This window comes from Struthio camelus, chromosome Z, assembly GCF_040807025.1.
Source record: "Struthio camelus isolate bStrCam1 chromosome Z, bStrCam1.hap1, whole genome shotgun sequence".
In the NCBI taxonomy this organism is placed as follows: Eukaryota; Metazoa; Chordata; class Aves; order Struthioniformes; family Struthionidae; genus Struthio; species Struthio camelus.
In genome coordinates this window covers 64,297,125-64,318,519 of record NC_090982.1, presented here as the reverse complement: position 1 = coordinate 64,318,519, position 21,395 = coordinate 64,297,125, and the positions used below count along the sequence as shown (strand labels likewise).

The window sequence follows — 21,395 nt, the reverse complement described above, 5'->3', positions numbered from 1 at the left end:
AAGATGAATTTAATATATTGGAAAATCTAGAGTTTTTTGTCCTGTTAAGTGTGATTTGGTCACCTGTTTGTAGCCTGTCAGAAATCTTTAATCCATGCATATTTTCCTGTCTCAAATAAAAAGCAGCTGGCTTTGAAGCTTTATAAAGCACTGTTCGACCATGGCTTAATTGAACACTGTAACAGCCCCTGTAGCTTTGTTCTTACACTTAACAGCTTGATAAGAGACTACAGTAACTACAGTATTGAGTCCCAGTATGTCTTAAATTTCTGCATGGAATTTCGGGATGGGTAATTTGTAGCTATTTGGGGGGAGGAGGGGAATCCAGTTTTTATACATAATGCTTTAGAACTGAACTGTCCTCCAAGGCTCTCAGAAGCAGAAACCAAACAAGTTGAGTATGGGTGTCTCCAGGTAGTCTGCACCTGTGGCCTCCTACTGCCTCTTTCCAGTCTGGTTCCTTCGCAACATCAGGCAGCATAATTACAATATTCTCTTACTCCTTTGCATTATTTATTCTTAGCTGAATATCATTTGAATAACCAGTGGCTTTGCTTTGTCTCCTAAGACTTCTCAGTTTGAGAAGAATGTATAAAATGTGGAAAGCTGATAGAGTAAAATACAAGAAAAAGAGAAGCAGAATGGCTGGCTTTCCTGAGAAATCAGTAAATAACCTGTTCTAAAAAACAAACAAAAAAGTTTCGCTTAAAACAAGACCCAGATTTAGATGATCTTTTTTCTACTAATCTCCCTGAAATGGGCTATTAGTGGCACAGTTACTGTGAAATATTAGAACCATTTGGGAGGTGGCAGGCTCCTGTTTATCAATCTCGAGTCCTAAAAGAATTACATACCTGGTGGGTAGCGCAGCAGTGGTTAGGTGAGCTACACCAGCTGTTTGCTGTATCTACCGTTTTTGAAGAGCTTTAACTTTTAAAAGCCTTAGTAAAGTTCTCTGAGGATGCCAGGGATGAGCTAATTAGGATACAAGTTTTTCCAGCTGCATGCATGAATTTGGAAGGGTAAATCTAAAAGGAGACATAGATAGCAAAATGCTTGTTTTGATGTAGCAGGCAGGTCAGTTGAACTACCCTCAAACAGGGAGTCATAAGCCTGTTAGAAAAACCAGATCATTTTAAAACAAATGCATTCCTCTTTCTTCTGTTCTCAACAGGGAATAAGTTTTTTGGAATGATTCTCCATCTGTGAATCAAGTAAGCCATCCTTTCTCTTCTTGGCATGGCCCACATTTAAACAAACAAATAAAAAAAAGTTTTTTAAGAAGGTAGAAGAAAAAGAAAGAGGTGTTCCCATTTGGTAGGGTCAAATAAAGGTAACTCTAGTTCTTTCTTTTGGCAAGATGATGACCAAGGGTTTCCTCTGGAGCGCAATAACAAAAGCAGACATGTAAGAGTTTCTTTTTTTTCTTTTTTTTTTTTCTTCAGTAGGATAGCGGGAAAACCACTAGGATATATCTGGCCTTTTGACAGAATGGCAGCCAATCCAAGTCCTTGCTGGCCAGTGTGAAGGAAGGCATGCTCCTTCTAGCCAGAAGCCTTTTTGCCTCACAAGCCTCCACCCATTTCTTAGTGAGTTACAGCTGGAAGACCTTTTCATGTGTTTTCCTATGTTTTCACATCTTGTGCAAGTAGGGGATTTTTTTTTTCACTCCTTTATCGTATCCTATAATCGACATTCTAAAACAGCTAAGTGGTTGTAACTCCAAGCTCTCTCTTTCAGTGTGTGTACATATGTGGAAATGCAGATAGATGGACAGATAGATAATGCTATTATATTTTAAGATGTGGATGGGTAGGTTAGAATACTGGCTAACTTTCTTGGCAGGAGCAGGAAGGTGGTGAAAAAGCTATATGTTTGTGTATGCGTATGACCTGTGGAAACTACACTTGCAACACTTCAATACACAACAGATGAGTATTTCTTAGCATGCTTATTTATATACTCCGTACTCCCCTAAGTTCAGAGACAGTCAACTTAAATACTGATCTTGCTCCCCATGAAGTTTCTACAGGGAAACAGGAGAACCTCCTCAGCAGTTCTTACTCTTTTTGGGGTAAAATAGGCCACTGCGGAGGAGCTGCCCAGCAGCAGTAGCGAGGAAGGGGAGAGGCTGGTCGGAGTGCTCCTTGTAAAGGACATAAAAGGAGCTTCTGCCTCCCAGCTTCTTCCTTGGAACAGCAGCTTTTATTTGACCACCTGAATTACAAATCACAGGGAACGCATCTTTGGTTCTTAACCAGCTGCGTCTTTTTTTTCTTTGCCCAGCCACTCTCTGGTTTAGGGCTTTCCAAGAACATTTACAAAATACTTCTGCAATTATTTCAACCTCTCCATTCTTCCTCACTCCTTCACAAAATGTTGCTTGTTTTCAAGAGGTCTAAAACTGTGTCCCGTTTGGAGAGGAACACATTTTTCTTAGAGTTTCTTAGGGTCTGAATCAGTTTAACACTGTATGTTTGCACTGAAGTTGCAAAAGAATTTCTCTCAGAGTTCAAGTACTTATAATTAAGCTTGGATTCTCTCAAAGAGAAAGCCTTTTGCTGTTGCTTTTATTCTCTTTGCAAATGAGTACTGCCAAAGCAGACTGAAATCCTGTTCTATACTCGTTACCCTGACTTCAGTCAGGACTTGGCTTGCAGATGGCGATATAAAAACGTAGCCAATTTTTCATGCTAGCTTTTCATTACACCATCTTTGTTCTTTTCTATTCAATTTTTTTAACACTTTCCATAAACAGATTTTTGTGCTGTATGAGTTTCTACAATGCAGTGTGCTAGACAATACAGAAAGCAGGTTCTTTGTCCAGTTCAAGTTAAATGGCCTGTTGAGACCCTTACTGCTTTCAGCATGTAGAGCTCTATGAAACCAATTCATTGCTTTAACTGCTAAGATCTGATCTAGTTAATTCGATAGCACAATGTGAACAAACTTAACAGAGGTTTATGGAATAGATAACTTTTAAGTTCATTTATTAAATGCTGGACTTCATATTCCATAAGGCCCTTTTGGTATTGTATCTGGATAGTGTTAAACGTTGCAGTGAGAAATCAACGCTGACACCACTGTGTAGAGAAATCTAGGCAGCTGTGTGATCAGGATTAGAAAACTTACTACCTACAAACTGAGAGTTTTCTTCTTTATCTGAAATTAAAGAAGGCGATGACATTAACTCTCTGTAGATCCAGTTCAGGAATTTGTTAATAATGTTGCTGTTTCTGTATCTATGTCAGATCAGCCCATGGTTTAATGGCTGTAAGGATTAACCCATTTTTACTTTCTGTAAGATTGCCTTTCAGCGTTGCCCTATTTCCGTATATCTGTTGCTACGGCTAGAGCCCCAAGCTGCTTTTTTTTTTTTTTTCCCAAACGCCAAAGACTAATTTTGAAATATATCAGCTTGCAGAATAAAAAAAGCCCTTCTGATGCTGGATTGCTGTTACCATTGCATTTTTTTTTCTAGGTGACTGCTGCACTCATTATTTTTAAGTTTCTATGTGCTTATAAATGTTTCTCATGATTCCCAAAAGATGAAGGAGCTGTTTTGGCTTTTATCTGTCAGCCCCTTCTGCCAGTATTTTAATGTAAATCTTCCAGATCTAAACAACTTAACTTCTCAAACACAATAATATACACTATCTTTTTCTTGCAGTAGTGAAGAGCTTATTCTTCTCCTCTAGATTGCTTGCTTGTGGATACTTTGAGAGCCATGGGATTCCCCTCCCCCCTTAGCAAAAAAGTAACAAAATAAAGTACTCCTGCAGAGCAAAGCAACTCACTATCCCAAAGTTGTATGTGTTAAGATTATTGAATAAAAAGAGAACAGTTTGAAAGCTACTTTTCAAGCAGAGTCAACATCAGAAACTAGCGATGGCTTTGCATAAGAACGAACTTCATGCTAGTAAGAGAAGGAAACAGCAATAAGGAATGAAGATCCTCTTCAGGTGGGGCAGGTCAGTAAGGAGAGAGTTCCAGAGTCCCCAGTCTCTTCCAGTGAGTGTCCATCCAGCAGTCCTATTTCTGTTATAAAGAGTGGATGCTACTGGAGCACCGTTACTAACCATCATTTTGGCTATGTGGAATGGGGAGTGAGATTAGTCATCTTGGTAGGTGAGTGCCAGACCATACAGAAGAGAATATATATCAGTATTTTTTAGATCAAGTAGCACCCTCTCCCACCGAAACACAGCATGTGATAATTGAGCCTTTGCACCCTGTGCCAGTTTCAGTTTATTGCTCATTTTGTAGAGGAAACTGCGCTATTCTGATCTTGAGCTGACAAAGCTACAGCCATCAGTTGCAAGGTCCACATAAGGAGGCAAGGTCTGGAACTTCTACTGAAATGCAGATAGTCAAAAGTTGACTGAGTGGGTGTCTTAAAAAAAGCTGTTTGTCTAACACCCGGTACCAAATGGTTACCTAGTAGCAAGGGTATGTATTCAGTAAAAGAACTGCTTATCCTAACGTATGTTCATTAGTAGCCATCTACTGAGCTGAGCCAGCAAAGCTTTGGGTCAGAGGTCTGAAAACAGCGTAGGAACTTGTTTCATCTGTGAACTGATGGAGTTCACAGACGGCCGTCTGACCATGGCATTCTCCACAGCTTTGCCCAGAAAAGGTAGAAGACGCTAATGGCTGGCCAGATCCAAAATTTTCAAGTCCTTATCGAGATGGACCTCAGCGTTGCTTCCTTTACAAGTCAGGCAGCTGTCACTCTCTCTTCAGTGATGGAGGTTTCCAGAAACAAAAGACTATATATTTTCCCATTTGCTAGAAAAACTAGAGAACAAGTTATGGAACAAAGTACTCTTGCATGAGAAGCTGGGCTGGAGAAGAGATAATACAGGGATAGGTTGGAGGACTTTCGGCATCCATGTTTGAAGAGGCAAGTGAACAGAGGAATATGAATTTACTAGAAGACCATACGTCCTTTCACAAACTGAGTAAAGCTGAAGTTAATAAATACCTCAACTACTTAACTGTCCCCTGAGAGTGCTGGACTTTCTGCCTGTTGATTGAAGCAGAGTAATTTGGTGGGGAAAATGCTAAATCATAGTATGGAAAGAGGTAAAAGAACTGATGTTACACATGCAATCTTAGTTGTCCTAAGCTTTAGGTAGTTGATTGTGATCTTGATGTTCCTTTAATGTTTCTTTGTCTGTGTAGTATTTCACGTGTCAGACAGAGGGAGCTTTGCTGCTTATTTCTTGAAGAGTGACTGTAATAAAATCTCGTGTAAATGAATTAACAGTTTACGTAATCTATTTAAAATAAAGTACATTTATACTAGAGTTTTACTATTCATTCTTTAAAAAGGAATCTAGAGTGCAGAAGAAGTATTAGAGTATCATGGCTTTAATATTTTAGGGAAAGATGAGGTAAAGTTTGTGGAAAGGTTGATAGAGCAACTGGTATCAATTTTAAGAGATTGCTTAGTTAATCATAAGACCAATAAGGGAGGCGTTGTTTGTACAGAACCTATTGCAAGTTTGTTTGAGTCTGATAAGGTTTCTAGGTACTGCTACTGCAATCTGGGTGTTTAATGGCAATAGTAACCCTGAAAGTTGCACAGGGAACCTGTTAAGTAGGTCACAAGATGCAGCCGTCAGTAGAACATGCCTTTTGCCCTCACATCTATGCTATCCACAGTGCCCTTGTATATTCAGTGTAATATGTTTTTCCTTCTTCACATCATTCGTGGTTTCATACAAAACTGCTGCCAGAAGCTGGAACGTTAAGTCAGAGCCTTTGTTCTGCAGCAACGTTTTTCATTGCCAGTTAGCATGTAAAGTGAATTAGCAGAATTACTCAAACCCTTTCGGAGCTCAGCTCGCTTCTAACTGTGGAGCTGCCATCCTGGAGGAGGAGGAGGAGGAAGGAATATGCACAAGCTTCATTTGGCAAAAAAGGCAATGTTTTGCAGTTTACTGGGCCCAACACCTTGGTTGTCCCTGTCCCTCTCCCCCTTACTGCCACCTCTGTGATGCTACCTTGGCTCGTGGGGCATGCTGTAACTGGGTACCTATACCACATTTTTACAGTAATCTGCTAATATCTCTCTAGTTGAAAAGCGCTAGCTGGGAACCTGCACACATCAGCCGGATCCGAAGAGTAGATGTCAGCTTTCAAAATGTTTTCTTTCTCTGCCCTCGGAATCACACTCTGAGGACCACACCTGATTGTTCAGTTTAAATACGTTAACCTGATTTTCTGTTTAAACAAATGCTAATCAGGGGTTGTGAGAACCTTGCTATCCACTGTGCTCCTGCAGAGTCACTTAGGGTGAGCTGTGAGAAATGAAGGACAGAACTGAAATTTGTATCGGCCTCCAAGCCCCTGAGACGCGTGGGAGCTCTGTAAGCCCTGCAGGGTTGCAGCCCACGGATGGAGGTACCCAGGGGCACCTCCTACGCAGAGCCCTGCTGGTGAAATGCTCATGCCTGCCTGCTCCAGCTCCGCATCCAACTGTGTCTGTCCTGTGCATGCTCTGGTCCCCTCAGCTCGGCTTCCTGGATGCTCTCCTCTACTTAGAAGCAGAAAGGCAGCTTTCAGTTTCTTCTTTTCTTTTTCTTCTACTATTTTGGCTTATTTCACAACACTTCAACAGAACAGTTGAATAAACACGTGTTTTTCCCCTTCTCTTCCTTGATTTTGCGTGTGTTTTTTTTGTTTGTTCGTTTTGCAGAATTGCTGAAGTTAAACACTGTGTGGCATTAGAATGCAGTGTACTGCATGCAGGAATATATTGTACTTAGTTAATATTTATTTCATAAACCTTGCAGTTTTTCAGCGGAACAGAGAGGCTTCTTTCTCTGATCGTGTTGATTGCCTGTGTTCTATAAGAGTTAGTAATAGCTGCAGCCATTTCAAATCCTAAATTCAGTTACAGTTTCAAAAAGGAGTATTACAGAAGCTCACCCATAGAGGGAAGCAGAATACTGTCATTACAACAGTCTTAACTGCAGCTTTTTAAAAATTATCTGTGCTTCAGCTGAAGCCAACACAAAACATCTGTTGTCTTATTTATAGCTCCTGTTTCTAAGAAGTATATTCTGTAGCAGATGAGAAAAGTGCCTGACAGCTCATAATTCATAAAGTTACTGAGGTTTAATCTGTTAGAATATTATGTACAGAATTCCACCTCAGTAAGGGAAGTGATAGTGCCTGTTCACAGATGATAGAAACAGGGCTTTATGAAACGTTAAATTAGTAAGTGTGAAACGTGATTAGAAGCCACTGTTAGAAGAATTAAACTGTAATGAAAGAATACATCTACAATGCTACTGTTGATTGATTGGTGGTTTCTTACCAAATAAATCTGTCTTATTGTGCTGCACATTCGTGCGGCTAAACTTTCCTCAAGTCAGGTACATTCCTTTTTTTTCCCCCCTTCTTTTCCCCCTTCCTTCCTTCTTTTCCCCCAAACTTTCATTTTGTTTTGTTTTAGAGTAATTTGTTTGATGATTAGTGCAGCAGGTCTGTGACAAGCATTCATTTTTGTGTCAGAGAAGGGTAAAGAGAACCCAGCTTTCTCTTTGAAGAATCAATACATTATAAAATGCAACTTTCAATATCAGATCAGAGCTTTCTGCTATCTATTGTTTATAGATTATTTTCTCATATTAATCTATATTTGCCTTGGATTTTGTTTCCCCTTCATTCCTATAGTTGCCCCTTACTCTCTTTAGCCCTGAGAATGGAGCTGGTGCAAGGTTATTCATGGGGATGAGAGAGGGATTCTTTCTCACTCCCCATCTTCCTGCGTAATAACCGCACACATGATATTTTATCAATCAGATCATTCCTTGCATATTTGTGCTGATAACCCTGGAAAGTATCTAGGCAAAATATTTGACTTGTCTCACTTACAGCATTAATTTATACAGGTAACTATGTCTTTTTCTACATGTTATGTGTAGCCAAGATAAAATGAAGTAACATTCCAACTTTTAAACGTTCTGTGGGTTGGACTATAAATGGCCCAATCATAACATTACATATATTTGTCCTCTGGGAAAAATGACTGCATAGCCATATTCTGTTGAGTATCATGTATATTATAACAATTTGCATATACTTTTTCATTTTTCTACAAAAATCAGTTTGAAATGCCTTTTTTCAACCTTATAATTGATGTTGTAAGTACCTTCCTCACAATACAAGATTCTACAAATGTTCACTGGCGTTTTACCAGTATATTGTGAATTGACTGAAGTTCAGGAGGTTATGTTAGCAAGGATTCCCCTCTTCCTATGGTCATGATAGTTCAGAATAAGCTCCTTTGAAAAATTCTTATCATTCTGCATTACTGATACAGGACCACAGCAGAAATATGAAGGCTTTAAAAAGCTATTTGAAGTCCAGAAACACATTAACAGAGTAGTTTTTATTCATAAGAGTTAATTAATATCACTGAGATTCCGTAAGTAGGGTGTTGTGTGCTTTATTCACATGCTTCTCCATTGCAGATGGAGGAAGAGGACTGACAATCTGATATGATAAATTATTTTTCCAGTGCAGAGCTATATTTCCCGCTGTGACTAAAATCCTCAGTGTACCGTTAAAACTGAACATCTGAATGAGGTTGTCGCTTTGTCAATAGAAGAAATAAACTGGGCTTGCTGCATATTATTGAAGAATTTTCTGATGGGAATTTAGAATTAGCTATATTTCTGTCATGCCTCCCAATTCTACTGTAGTCATGTAAGGTCACCAGCAGATGTTATTTCTCCATTCCTTTTCATAGCTTTGGGATCATTCTTATCCCAATAAATCTTGACTTGCAGACGTTTTTCTGCCTAAATAGAAAGTGGGCTTCTTGTGAGCCCAAAGGCTGATAGTCTTGGTGGGCCAGACCATTTCTCTATCTAGTGCTGGGATATTCTTCATCTCTCTTCATTTCTCCCTGATCTAGTCGTCTTTTGCTGCCAAGGCTTCTGTGGTATTCTGAGTCCACGGTCTGTCTGATTGACGACATCTGATAAAAATAAAAGACAAGTAATAGTAGACGGGCCTATTAAGCTGTTCCTAATGAATGTGTCAAATTCACTGAAGCTTAAGCCTCCCTTTCATATTTTTCCATGAATAGTGTTACCTTTTGCGTATTGCTCAGGAAACAAATACTGGAGGAGGTGATTAAACTCTGAACAGCTCTTCTTGCCAGTCCAGTGATGGATTCTGCCTCTAGGAGAACTTAACTGTAGCCAAAACCAGATCTTCTGGGTGCAGAGAGGCATAAGGAGAAGTCTCTCTCTCCTTCAACAGTTGCAGATAATTTTACTGGATATTTCAGTGCTTGATAGATCTGTGATAGACAGTGACATTAACTTCTTTGTCTTCACTCTCACCTTTTTGTCTTTCATCTTTTCCCAGTTAAAACCTGTTCCTAATAGCAGCTCAGCAGTTCTAAATACTCCATTTGTTTATTCTTTTGGTAAATGTCATTAAGCGCTCTAAAATTACAAAAGGCAAGGCACAGTTATGGCTCTTGAATCTCAGAGGGAACTTCTCTCTGGTGTTAGTTGTAAAATCCGACCCATCTTTTTTCTGTCTTAGTCTGGCATTGAGCCCAAAGCTTAGATCTCTATGAAGACTTTCTCTTGAATCCTGATAAAATGTATCAGGATTGTATCTATAAGTTTGTATCTAGTCTATAAGAACTAAGGAAGGCTACAGTTCGCTACTAGTGACAATGCTAGCTGATTTTTTACAAATACCGAGATAATTTGAGCTGTTTGTTTAGGGTTGGGGTTTTTTTTCTGTTTTATGGTATTTTATTGAAAGTTTCTGCAGAAAATTGATCCTTCCTAAGAATATAAAGAAATATACAATGGACCATGAAACGCTCTCTCAGTAAAAGTTATAAACTTTGTGTCAGTAAGCGTCTTTTCATTCTTTTACTATGGGCTATGAAGTTCCTGTGACCCTTCTTCCCCAGCTGATGAAAGCAGATGTGAGGGGGCAGTGAAGGTTTGGGCTCTGCATCTGGAGCAGTCACCACATGACAGTCTCTGATAAGCGTTGAGCCTCCTCCCTCATGCTTCCCAGGAGGGACCTCCTGGTGATTTCCCATGTTAAGAAATCTGAACTCTTGTTTGCACAGACACAGCTTTTGATGTGTTCTCAGTGTAGTCTTCCTAAATGCTTCTGTCTCGCTGTTTTGTGGATTCCTAGCAGTAAACCACTATGAGTGCACTGATTGCCTCGACTCCAACCACTGCCTGAAAGGCTTTGCAGGAATGCAAAACTGCCCTTATTTCCAATGTGTATCTTCGTTTGAACTGGACATTTTATGCTGACAAGCAATTAAATTCAGCCATTATGAATTTCATTTAAATTCAGAATCTACTTCAGGGAAGATGGGTGATAATAGTGAAACATTTTTGAATTATTTTTCCCCTACCCAATACAACGTGTAACTGCTTATTTCCTGAAATAACTGCATTTGAAGCAAGAAGGGAAGGTCCTGTTTCCCAGGGTTTTCAACAGTAAGCATGGAGGTTGAATTCTATGGAGAACCTGCCACTATCCACACCTTGTCTTTCGTTATGGTACTGATGATGCCACAGCAAAAGTACCATAGGCTTGTTTCTTTACAGTCTTGTTAGCTGAACTTGTTGGAGGCATTATCACAACTTGCTTGACAATGACACTTACTGTTGCCTTTGTTCTTCTGTGTTAATTAATATGTTTATGTGTGTTATACAGTTAATTTCAGTGCTGGTCAAACCATTCGTGTTTGAACATGTTGTATGACTTTCATGCAAGGATATGTGCAAATCTATGAAGGCATGAAGCACTATGTTAGTGGATACAGTTGCAGGTATAAAGAGCATATCTGCATGTGCACATAAGCAAATTATAAGCATCGTTAAGACCTGACCTTTCAAATATTAGACTTCTGTGCACAGCTGTGTTGTCATTGATTGCAGTACGTATGCATAACCTTAAATGACCATTTCTTAAAAAACATGAACAACATGCATGGAGATCTTGATCCAGAGCTAAATTCAAGTAATGTTAGTATATAGTTGCTGTAAAAATATTTAGAAATTGAACTTCTTTCTATGGTGTATGTTGTTACATTTTAAATTATATCCTTTTATATATATATATATATATAATATATATATATATATTTTTTTTTTTTTATATATATATATATATAAATCTTCATTTTCGTTCTTCTTCCAGCAGTAATGAAAGATTTGGCTCAGAAACTTTGGAAGCCAAATTCCAGCTTTAAATTTCCACTTGTCATTGCCAGGTACTAACTCTAAAATATCTCTTTTTACTGAGAACCCTTCCAAAAGGTGCAGCTGTGTGCTGGTTTCATCTTGCACTTTGTAGCTGTTTTGGCAACCCTTAAACGTAAGGTATGCTCTCATCTCCCACACATTGCCGTTGCCTTAGTGCTGTTCAGGCCTGTCTGTATGAGGGAAAGTGAAGAGCTTGCAGATTGGAGGAACCCTGACTTGTGGTTCTTCTCATTGGTTCTCACTGTGGCAAGGTAAAAATAGAGCCAGTGGAAAATGCAGCTTTTACGATGTGTCATCAGAGGCTTCCTTGCTGTCTGGAGACCTATTCCCAGACTTGTGACTCGAAAGAAGACACGGAAACTGTATGACAGCTTTTCAGACCCTTAATCTTTTAGAGACGGTGGGATTTCCAAAAAATTACAGGATTTCTTTGGGGGGAAAAAATGATTACTCTAAGTGAAAAACTGATACTGGATTGTAGCAAAGGGATCTCGAAAGTTGCTCAGATTCTTAAAAGTGGATTTGGTTCTCCAAACCTCTGTGCTGTGCTACAGCATGCTTCAAAGCAAAAGATACTTTTGAAATCAGGTACTAAATGTAGCCTGCATGTGGGATTTTATTCTCTTTCCTTTTACTAAAGGTGACATATATGAAAGGTTTTCCTTTCCATCTGTTAATCTCTTAGTATGCATGCTGTATTTTCCTTTCAGAACATCTAATCTAGAATCTAGACTTTCTTTAAGGATATCTTGTATTCTGGCTCCAGAAGTCAAATTGTTTTTTTTCCTAACTTAGCTATAGTTTTCTTCAGTTTAGCCTCTGCCGTTTCCTGTCAGCATTTTGAAAATGAAGGGCACTGTGCCCAAATTTAGCTGACGTCTGTGTAAACGTTATAAAATGGCTTCAGTTCCACGAGTGCTCTTGAGGTTTTCTTTTGACAGATACGTGCTTTCTGAGGCCTTTCAACTTTAAATGTCCATCATTTGCTATTTTGTGCAAAAGGTGGAAAGTTTATACAAATGGCACTGTGATGCTATGGATATTTTATATGGGTAATGACAGTAATGAATAGGAAATCCTAGAATGGTGGGAGGCTAAATAATTTTAATTTGTTAATAGCATCTCCTAAGTGCTTTTAAAGTGAACATTTTTTTTTCAAAATTATTGAGCACTGTAATTAGATTTCTTAATTGTATTCTTCTTTGGTTACTGTGTTGAAGGTAAGTATAGGTTTTGTTATTGCTACTGTATGTGTGTGTCTGTGTGTATCTTTTTGCTATAGAACTGTTACTCACTAGTGTATGCTTAGTATTAAAAGGGAGGTGAGTATCCTGAGGTTTTAGTCAAATTCATAAGTATTTTATGTTGAAGTATTTACAGAATAGATTGTCATTATTTCAAAGGCTCTATTCATATCTAAAAGTTCACTAGTTTCTCTGGTAGATGGAAACTGCCTGTTTTGGGGAAGAGGAATGGGATACAGGGAGGAAGAGAAGAAATCAGAACTCCTCTGAACTCCCAGAATGTTAATGTTTTTTCAGTTACATATTTTAGGGCAGGAGAGAAGTGAAATCTTTCATTTTAACCAGTCTGAGGTTTGCTCTACATCCGCATGGTCTGTTGACTTCCCTCCTCTGTCTGTTTCTCCTTCCTCTCTCCCTTCTTTCCTCAGTTTCAGTTTAGACTATTAGTTACAGGTTGCCTCCCTCAGCAATTATGAGATGAACGTCTTTGTTCAGAGATGATGCGGTTTCATTGCTGCTATTTAAGGGGAGAAGGGCGCTTCATGTAACTTGCTACCTAAGGAGCAGAAGGTCGTTTTCATAAGTAAAATATGTAAACTCTGTTCTTAAAACCTGCTCTTCCTTTGCTACCATGTAGGGGATACAATTTATGCCTTTATTATTCTGTGAGTCTATTAGTATCATAATATGAATATTTTCATAGCATACCCTTTGTTATGACTCTCATTCGATCCTCTAATTTGATTCTTTCAGTGGATTTGACATTATTCCAAGAGTGATTCATAGTTTGATGTCAAAAGGGACTATTTGACCTGACTATTACAGATCAAATAGTCTGTTTTTCAGCATGTCTCATCAAGGGCTGGACTACGGAGTCTTGCATTTGAGCTCAACTTGTGTTTGGTAAAGCAGAAATGGATTTGAAGAGATTAAAAAAAAAATCTTCCATAGGTAGTTTGTTCTGCATTAGTAACTGTTGTAGAGATTGGCTGGTTGGCTAGATCTTTATCTATTTAACACGTGCTTTTAAGCATGTGTTTAAGTTTCAATCAAAATGTTACACTGAGTCAAATATCTGTCAAAACTTCAGAGTTATTATGATTACTCATTTGCATTTTTCAGCTAACTATGATCCACTTAAGCCATCAAGGAAGGAAGTAGTGTGGTTTTTAACAGGACCCATCCTCCATGAACCTATGCAGGCAATCCCTAGTTACAGTGCTGTCTTTTACTGCTTTATCATATGAGTCTAGTATCAGGTTTTCCATTATTTTGTCCAGGATTGATATTATAACTAGGATGTAGTCATCAGGGTCATCTTACTTGTCTTTCGGAGTGCCGATAGAACATTAGACCTCTTTTGTTCCCCTGGAATTGCCCTGATTTTCCATGATTCATTAAAAAGTAACAGCAGTAGGCCAGAAATCTCCATAGGCAACTCTTTGGGACTCCTGAATGCTCATTTTCTGGGCCTCCTAAGTTAAGCTGTTATGATTAACAGATGTTTTTCTAATGTCCTTCTCAGTTATGAATGGACTGGAAAGTATTTAATCATTATCACACCATCTTTCCATCATTCTGCTTCTTTTTGCAAGGGACATGTCTCAATGTCCAGTATGTTCCACTTCCATTATTAGTTCAAAAATATTCATTATTTATTATCTTTAACTTCTTTCCTCAGTTTTCTGCACTTCCAAACCTCTTCTGTATATTCCTTGCTATCTTTCCCATTTTTAAATTATTTGCATTTTTAAAAAGGTATCTAATTTCTGCCTTCAAAATAGTGTGAATTCTCAGCCAAAATTGTTTTCTCACTTGTAGTATATTTATTTTTTTGACCATCTAAATTTTTTTCATTAAAAGCTCTCTTATCTCTATTCATATTTTGCTCTTTTTCCTCCTAATTAGTTATGCTCATGATTTTGTTCAGTTTCAGCTTCTAGAAGTACAGTGTGTGCAATATGTATGTATGTTTGTATACATATGCATGCATGCACATATATGCATGCATGTTTAAGAATGCTCTCTATTTGTGTATGATGAATTTAATCGGGCAAAGATCGCCATCCCCCAGGCAACTGGCAACTTTTGCTTCAATGATTAAGCTATGTTTATCAATCATAATCCATCAAAGTATGCCAGATGTTTCTGGCAGCAGTTTAATGAGAGTATGTAAATGCTCTTGCTTTCCAAGAATTAAATAGGACTGATATAAAACTTTGAAATAATTATTTTGGCAAAATTAGTAATGTTTAGAGATATATCATCCCTCATATCACAGAGCCAGAATGCTCCTTTATACAGTGTGTTCTTTCAGTGAAGAAATTGCATCATGTAAAAACTGACTTTGTACAAAATCAGTATGCAGGTTTGAAGCTGCAGGATGTTCCTTTCAGATCATCCCGCTATTTATTCTTCATCGATCATTGTACAAAACAAAATTCTTGCTTCAAGAAAACTGTGTTGTTAATACTATTAAGCTTGAAAATTGAAAACAAACTGGAATTGTCACTGAGCTTTTGTATGAGTATTAATACTTGTTTTGACTGCTATTTCAGGCAGGGGGAGCAGCAGCTCCCAGATGGTGATGTGTTTAGCTCCCTCTTCTGGTGCACACTGGATATAAATGTTTCAGGACCAAAAAACTATTTTTCTCTTCTTTGCATTGTTTTTTCTACAGATTGCAAACTTTTGTTATATTATCTTTTCTCTGTTAATATTAAGGGTGATTCTAAGAGTGATCTAGCTCTCTAAAAGAAGATGCCATAAAAATGCAATTGTCATAATTTTTATTCAGCTTTTGGACAGCTATGTGGTGTTCTCATTTAGGCCTGAGAAGTAGGATGTTTGCACTGTCTTTCACAGCTGATAAAATGAATTTGTTCAGTGTTTAAAAATTAACTGGTTGCATTATGTGTCATGACTTTCATAAAAGGAAATCACATTCAAGTGCAGCTTGGCTTATTTTTCTTATTTTTCTTTTACAGCTTTTTCACTTCCAGATCTTACGGAGCAGTTTTCACCTCCTGATGTTGCTCCACCAATCCTTATCAAGATAGTGGAGACAATTGAAAAGAAAGGTAGGCTGATGAACGGCCTAAGAAGGTTTTTGTTACTTGTGTTAGCCAAGACGGCAATCAGATTCAGAGCTGGCATCTCCCATTCCTTGAGCTGCTAATGCATCACGTTACTCAACTGATATGAAAATAATCTAATTTAAGGTTTACTGTGTTGGTTTCTGCTGAACAGAGGCTGCTTGTATTATAGCAGCAATAACAAGCTTACCCCAAATGACCTTTAGTAACTCAACTAATGTAAGTTTTACTGAAAGTGATGGGAGAGTTGGTTTTGGTTTTTTTTTTTTCTGATAGATGAACACCTCAAGTTGCTCATGGAAACAGCATCGTAACGTTGAAATGGATACAAGGCTGAACAAGTGATGTGTTACCCCAAAGCAGGAAAAAACATTAAGTATGGAAGAGTTACAAGGACTGTTTTTATACTTCAGGAGTAAATTCTTTATTGCTGTTGTCTGCTGAGCCAGTTAGTGTTAGCTGCACGGTTTTTGACTCTCCTGCTTTCCCGTGGTCATGCCTCTCGATGCTTTTGAGACTCTCCCCTTTCTTCTAGTGTGCCCTGTCCCTTTTGCTCTTTATCTTTTATCACAGAATCACAGAAAGGTTGAGGTTGGAGGAGACCTCTGGTGATCATGTAGTCCAACTACCCTGCTCAAGCAGAGTCACCTAGAGCACGTTGCCCAGGATTCTGTCCAGACAGCTTTTGAATATTTCCAGGGATGGAGAGCTACAACCTCTCTGGGCAACCTATTCCAGTGCTCTCTCACCCTTCCAGTAAAGACATTTTTCCTCATGTTCAGGTGGCACTTCCTGTGTTTCAGTGTGTGCCCGTTGCCTCTCATCCTATTACTGGGCACCACGGAGAAGAGTCTGGCCTCTCTGTCTTGACACCCTCCCTTCAGATACTTACCCACATTGATCAGATCCCCCCTCAGTCTTCTCTTCAGGCTGAACAGGCCCAGCTCTCTCGGCCTTTCCTCAAAGGAGAGATGTTCTAGTCCCTTAATCATCTTAGTGGCCCTTCGTTGGACTCACTCCAGGAGCTCCATGTCTCTCTGGCATTGGGGAGCCCAGAACTAGACACAGCACTCCAGGTGAGGCCTCACCAGGGCTGAGTAGAGGAGGGGGAAGACAGATCCACCTCCCTTGACCTGCTGGCAACACTATTGGCCTTCTTGGCCACAAGGGCACACTGCTGGCTCCTGGTTAACTTGTCCACCAGGACTCCCAGGTCCCAGGTACTGGACCCAGTATTGACCCCTGAGGGACACCACTAGCTACAGGCCTCCAACTAGACTCTGTGCCACTGATCACAACCCTCTGAGCTCTGCCATCCAGCCGCTTCTCAATCCACCTCACCGTCCACTCACCCAGCCCACACTTCCTGAGCTTGCCTATAAGGACGCTATCAGAGACAGTGTCAAAAGCCTTGCTGAAGTCCAGGTAGACAACATCCACTGTTCTCCCCTCATCTACCCAGCCAGTCATTGCATCATAGGAGGCTATCAGGTTGGCTATCATGTCTTCCCTTTGGTGAATCCATGCTGACTACTCCTGATCCCCTTCTTGTCCTGCACATGCTTAGAGATGACATCCAGGATGAGCTGCTCCATCACCTTTCCAGGGATTGAGGTGAGGCTGACTGGCCTGTAGATCCCTGGCTCCTCCATCTCGCTGTTTTTGAAGACTGGAATGGCATTGGCTTTCTTCCAGTCCTCGGGCACCTCCCCTGATGGCCATGACCTTTCAAAGATGATTGAGAGTGACCTAGCAGTGGTGTCTGCCAGCTCCCTCAGCACTCGTGAGTGCCTCCCATCAGGGCCCATGGACTTCTGGGTGTCAAATTTGCCTAAATGATCTCTAACCCAATCCTCCTCTGCCAAGGGAGAGTCTTCCTTTCTCCAGACTTTGTCTTGTGTCCAGGGTCTGGGATTCCTGAGAGCTGGCCTTAGCATTAAAGACTGAAGCAAACAAGGCATTCAGTGTCTCTGTCTTTTCTATATCCTTTGTCACCAGGGCACCTGCTCCACTTAGTAGCGGGCCCACATTTTCCATAGTCTTCCTTTTGCTAATGATGTATTTGAAGAAGCCCTTCTTGTGTTCCTTGATATCCCTAACCAGATTCAATTCCAAATCGGCCTTGGCCTTCCTCGTTGCCTCCCTACATACTCTGCCAACGTTCCTATACTCCTCCCAAGTGGCCTCTCCCTGCTTCCACCTCCTGTGCACCTCCTGCTTATGTTTGAGTTTTGCCAGGAGCGTCTTGTTCATCCATGCAGGTCTCCTGCCCTTTTACTCGACTTGTTGCTCATTGGGATGAACGATTCTTCAGCTTGGAGGAAGTGATCCTTGAACGTTAACAAGCTCTCTTGGGCGCCTCTTCCTTCTAGGGCCCTATCCCATGAGATTCTTCCAAGAAGGTCCCTGAAGAGGCCAAAATCTGCTCTCCTGAAGTCCAGGGTTGTGATCCTACTTATTGCCCTTCTTCCTCCTTGCGGAAACTCGACTGTCTCATGATCACTGCAGCCAGGGCTGCCCCCAACATTCACATCTCCACCAGCACTTCCTTGTTTGTTAGTACAAGGTCCAGCAGCACACCTCTCCTTGTTGGCTCCTCTTTCAGAAAGTTATCCTCAATGCTTTCCAGGAACCTCCTGGATTGTCTCCTGGATTGTGTGCGCCTTGCTGTGTTGTTCTTCCAGCAGATATCAGGGTGGTTAAAGGCCCCCATGTGATCATGAGGGTCTGTGATCATGAGGCTACTTTCAGCTGTCTGTAGAAGGCCTCATCTGCTTCCTCTTCCTGATCAGGTGGCCTGTAGCAAACACCCACAACAGTGTCACCCATGTTAGTCTGCCCTATAATCCTTACACATAAGCTCTTGACCTGCTCATCATCCACCCCTAGGCAGAGCTCAATATATTCCAGTGGCTCTCTCACATAAATGGCATCTCCCCCACCTCGCAGCTAACAGAGGCAATGAACAGATGCAGCAGTTTGTGCAGCAGTGACAGGGATCTGCTTAGAACTTCTGAGAACCTTATTGGAAGTTGTGGGAGGGCTTTCTGGGGACCCTCTGAGTAACTAGAGGGTGATTGCTGCAGATAGGTAAGGAGAGCTAGGCAAGGACAGCTACAGGAGGCCTTAACTTCTCCTGGGAAGCTCTAGCTAGGCGTAGCTGCTGCTAAGGAGCTCTGTTGGTTGCCCGATCAGAGGGAGTTGGGGCCTTTGTTCCAGCTGGCCCTCGACTGGGGTGGGTCAAGCACCCTGAGTCGGTGCTAGGGAGAGGCCTATATAAGAGTCTCGGCTTCTCTGACAGGCAGTCCTCGTACAGCAAGGAGCTGCCCACATGGTCCTGCTCTTTCAGTGGCCTTACAGCCTGGGAGTGAGTGGGAAAGTGGTACTCTAATCTGATTCAAACTGCTGTTCTTGGGACAGCAGGACCTCACATAGTGCTGTGACTCTTCAAGAGAGTGCATACTCTTATCAAATGAGTAGGAGCTTGCTAATGTCAATGAGAGAGGCCAGTGTTCAGTGACAGCTTGCATAAGCAACCACAGCTTCCAGGAAGGCCCACTGGCACTGTTAAAGCATCAGTGTTCTGGATTCCTGGCTGTGCTCCCTTTCCACCTGCCTTGTGTATTTTTTCTGAAGCAGGGAAACAACTCTGAAGTTGTAAACGATACCTCTCACATAGGACATAAAAAAATTGTATTGATGTCTTTTTTTCAGGTGGATTCTTAGACATATTATGTGACATAAACAGACACAATGATGTGACACACACCCTGCATACACTGTGAGGTTTGGGGCTCTCTTGATAGTCAAAGGCAACGTAAGAGTTAACCATCCTGTAGGAGGGCCTTTCTGTCTCTATTGACTACATAAGGTGCCAAAGACTAGACATGCTTGTAACTTACAGGTCTCAGTTAAGTCTTCAGGCTAAGTAGGATGTGTCAGAATGTGTGCATTGTCCCTGTCTCATTCCTGTAGTGGTGCAACTCAAACTTCTCACCTCTTATGCAGCAGAGGTGAAACAGCTGCCGTTTCTACGTTTCCCCATCACCTTTTCTTATCCCATTTGAAGACAATTGTGAGAGACCGACGCTGTGACATCCACTTAAAAGACCTGCTGTTTCCAGCTAGCATGTAGAGTGTAAAGAAAGATCTGGGTGCTCCCATATTGCTCCTGCAAGCTGTCTTCTTCCCTGGGATATGTGTATCTGTTTCCTAGTTCTGGCCTTCTACAGTTAGCCCATGGAGAGTTGTAAGGAACATGTGGGTCTACCAGGATCACTGATCCTTCTTTTCTGCAGACCCAGCAGTTTGCATGTACAAAGAGGTATTTGACTGCCCTGAAATACAATCACATTCAGTATTTCAATATGTTGTAGGAGAATGGTGGTGGGAGAATGATAATAAATTATACTGTTTTTGAAGAAAACAGAAGTATGGTGTTTCATGGCAACAATCACAGGAATATTAATATATCCCCTTGATTTGTTTTGAAGGTCTGGAGTGTTCGACTTTGTATGGAACACAAGGCTCAAGCAGCACAGCAGAATTAAGACAAATTCTTGAATGTGGTAGGTACAGCTCTTCCTTGAAGCATTAGATAGATTTTGTGGTCAGATTGATCATGTTTTCTCTGCTCTTCTACTCAGCTTATGTATGGTCTGGTTCTGAATGATATAGTATTATAAAGCTCAATTTAAGGGAAAAAGCTTTGTAACTTTTACACTTAACATGAAAGGTATTTTTCACTTGTTCAGTTTGCATATTTTTTTCAGGGCTCCACTACCTAGTTGTTTTTCCAGGAATAATTATTTTAACAATTTTTTGGTCACTTGTTCAAGGACTAAAAATCTAGCTGTACCAAAAAAAAGTTGTTTTGCTGAGAAGCAAGATAAAGATACACTATTCTTGTAAGGCTGCAGGTTAATATTTTGTAAACGAATGGACAGTTTGTGTATGTACAGACATGCAGTTCTGTGCATGCATTTGTTTGTGCACCCTTTCTGATTCCTTTCATCCAGTGACTGGGGAGGCAATAACTGAACACTCCCTCCCCGGCACGGAGATGATGGTGGAAGGGAAAGAAAAAGAACTGATATTGCTGCAGTAGGCAGGGTTCTCGGGTTTTGGACAGTAACATGCAGCTACACCACTAACACCACATACCTGTTCAACTTTTCTGATACTTCTTTTTCTTTTGGTACACTTTTTTTTCTCCAATGCCAGAGTAAAGTGGCATGACAGCACTCAGCTGCACTGTGAGAGATCAGGAGCTTTGCTGTTGTAGTGAGAGTGCTTGACCGCGCCTTTGCAAGCCGAGGTGGGGTGCGGGTGTGAGCTTCCGGTTGCATAGAAGAGCGTGAAAATACAAGGGCCAGGAGATGAAACTGGTTACATGCAGTCTTGCCAAAGGGGCAAAGGAAGCAAACTCAAACCATGAATTCAGCACTCTTCATTTTTAGTAATTGGCGAGTGTTAACAAAATGAACTAGAGATGATATTTTGAGCTGACTGTTCTTTCAACTCAAAAGAGCATCCTGTCCTCTGCTGATTTTGGTGGGAGGGAAGAAGTGTATGTGTGCAAGCAGGGAGAGGAGCTAGGCATGCGGTGCTAGCAGTCAAAGCATTATTTTTAGTATTGTAATTTTATTTTTCAGTACAGGTAAATCCAGACTTTCCAAGGCACCAATGCAAAAGTATCTCTTAGTTTATCTGAATCCCTTGTTAAGTGTCTAAACTGAAGTGTACTTTTATGAAAGGTTCATTTATCTCCTGAGATCAAG

At 40.5% G+C, this 21,395-nt stretch overlaps 1 protein-coding gene across 1 annotated transcript in view; it reads left to right on the top strand.

Annotated features, from left to right (window-relative positions):
• The window catches only part of LOC138064403 (phosphatidylinositol 3-kinase regulatory subunit alpha), a 63,934-nt gene that overhangs the window by 18,266 nt on the left and 24,273 nt on the right, over positions 1-21,395 (top strand). Inside the window, exons 3-4 of the mRNA XM_068926710.1 lie at positions 15,508-15,600; positions 20,109-20,183. Coding sequence (XP_068782811.1) covers positions 15,508-15,600; positions 20,109-20,183 — 168 coding nt within the window. The remainder of the gene's footprint in view (positions 1-15,507; positions 15,601-20,108; positions 20,184-21,395) is intronic.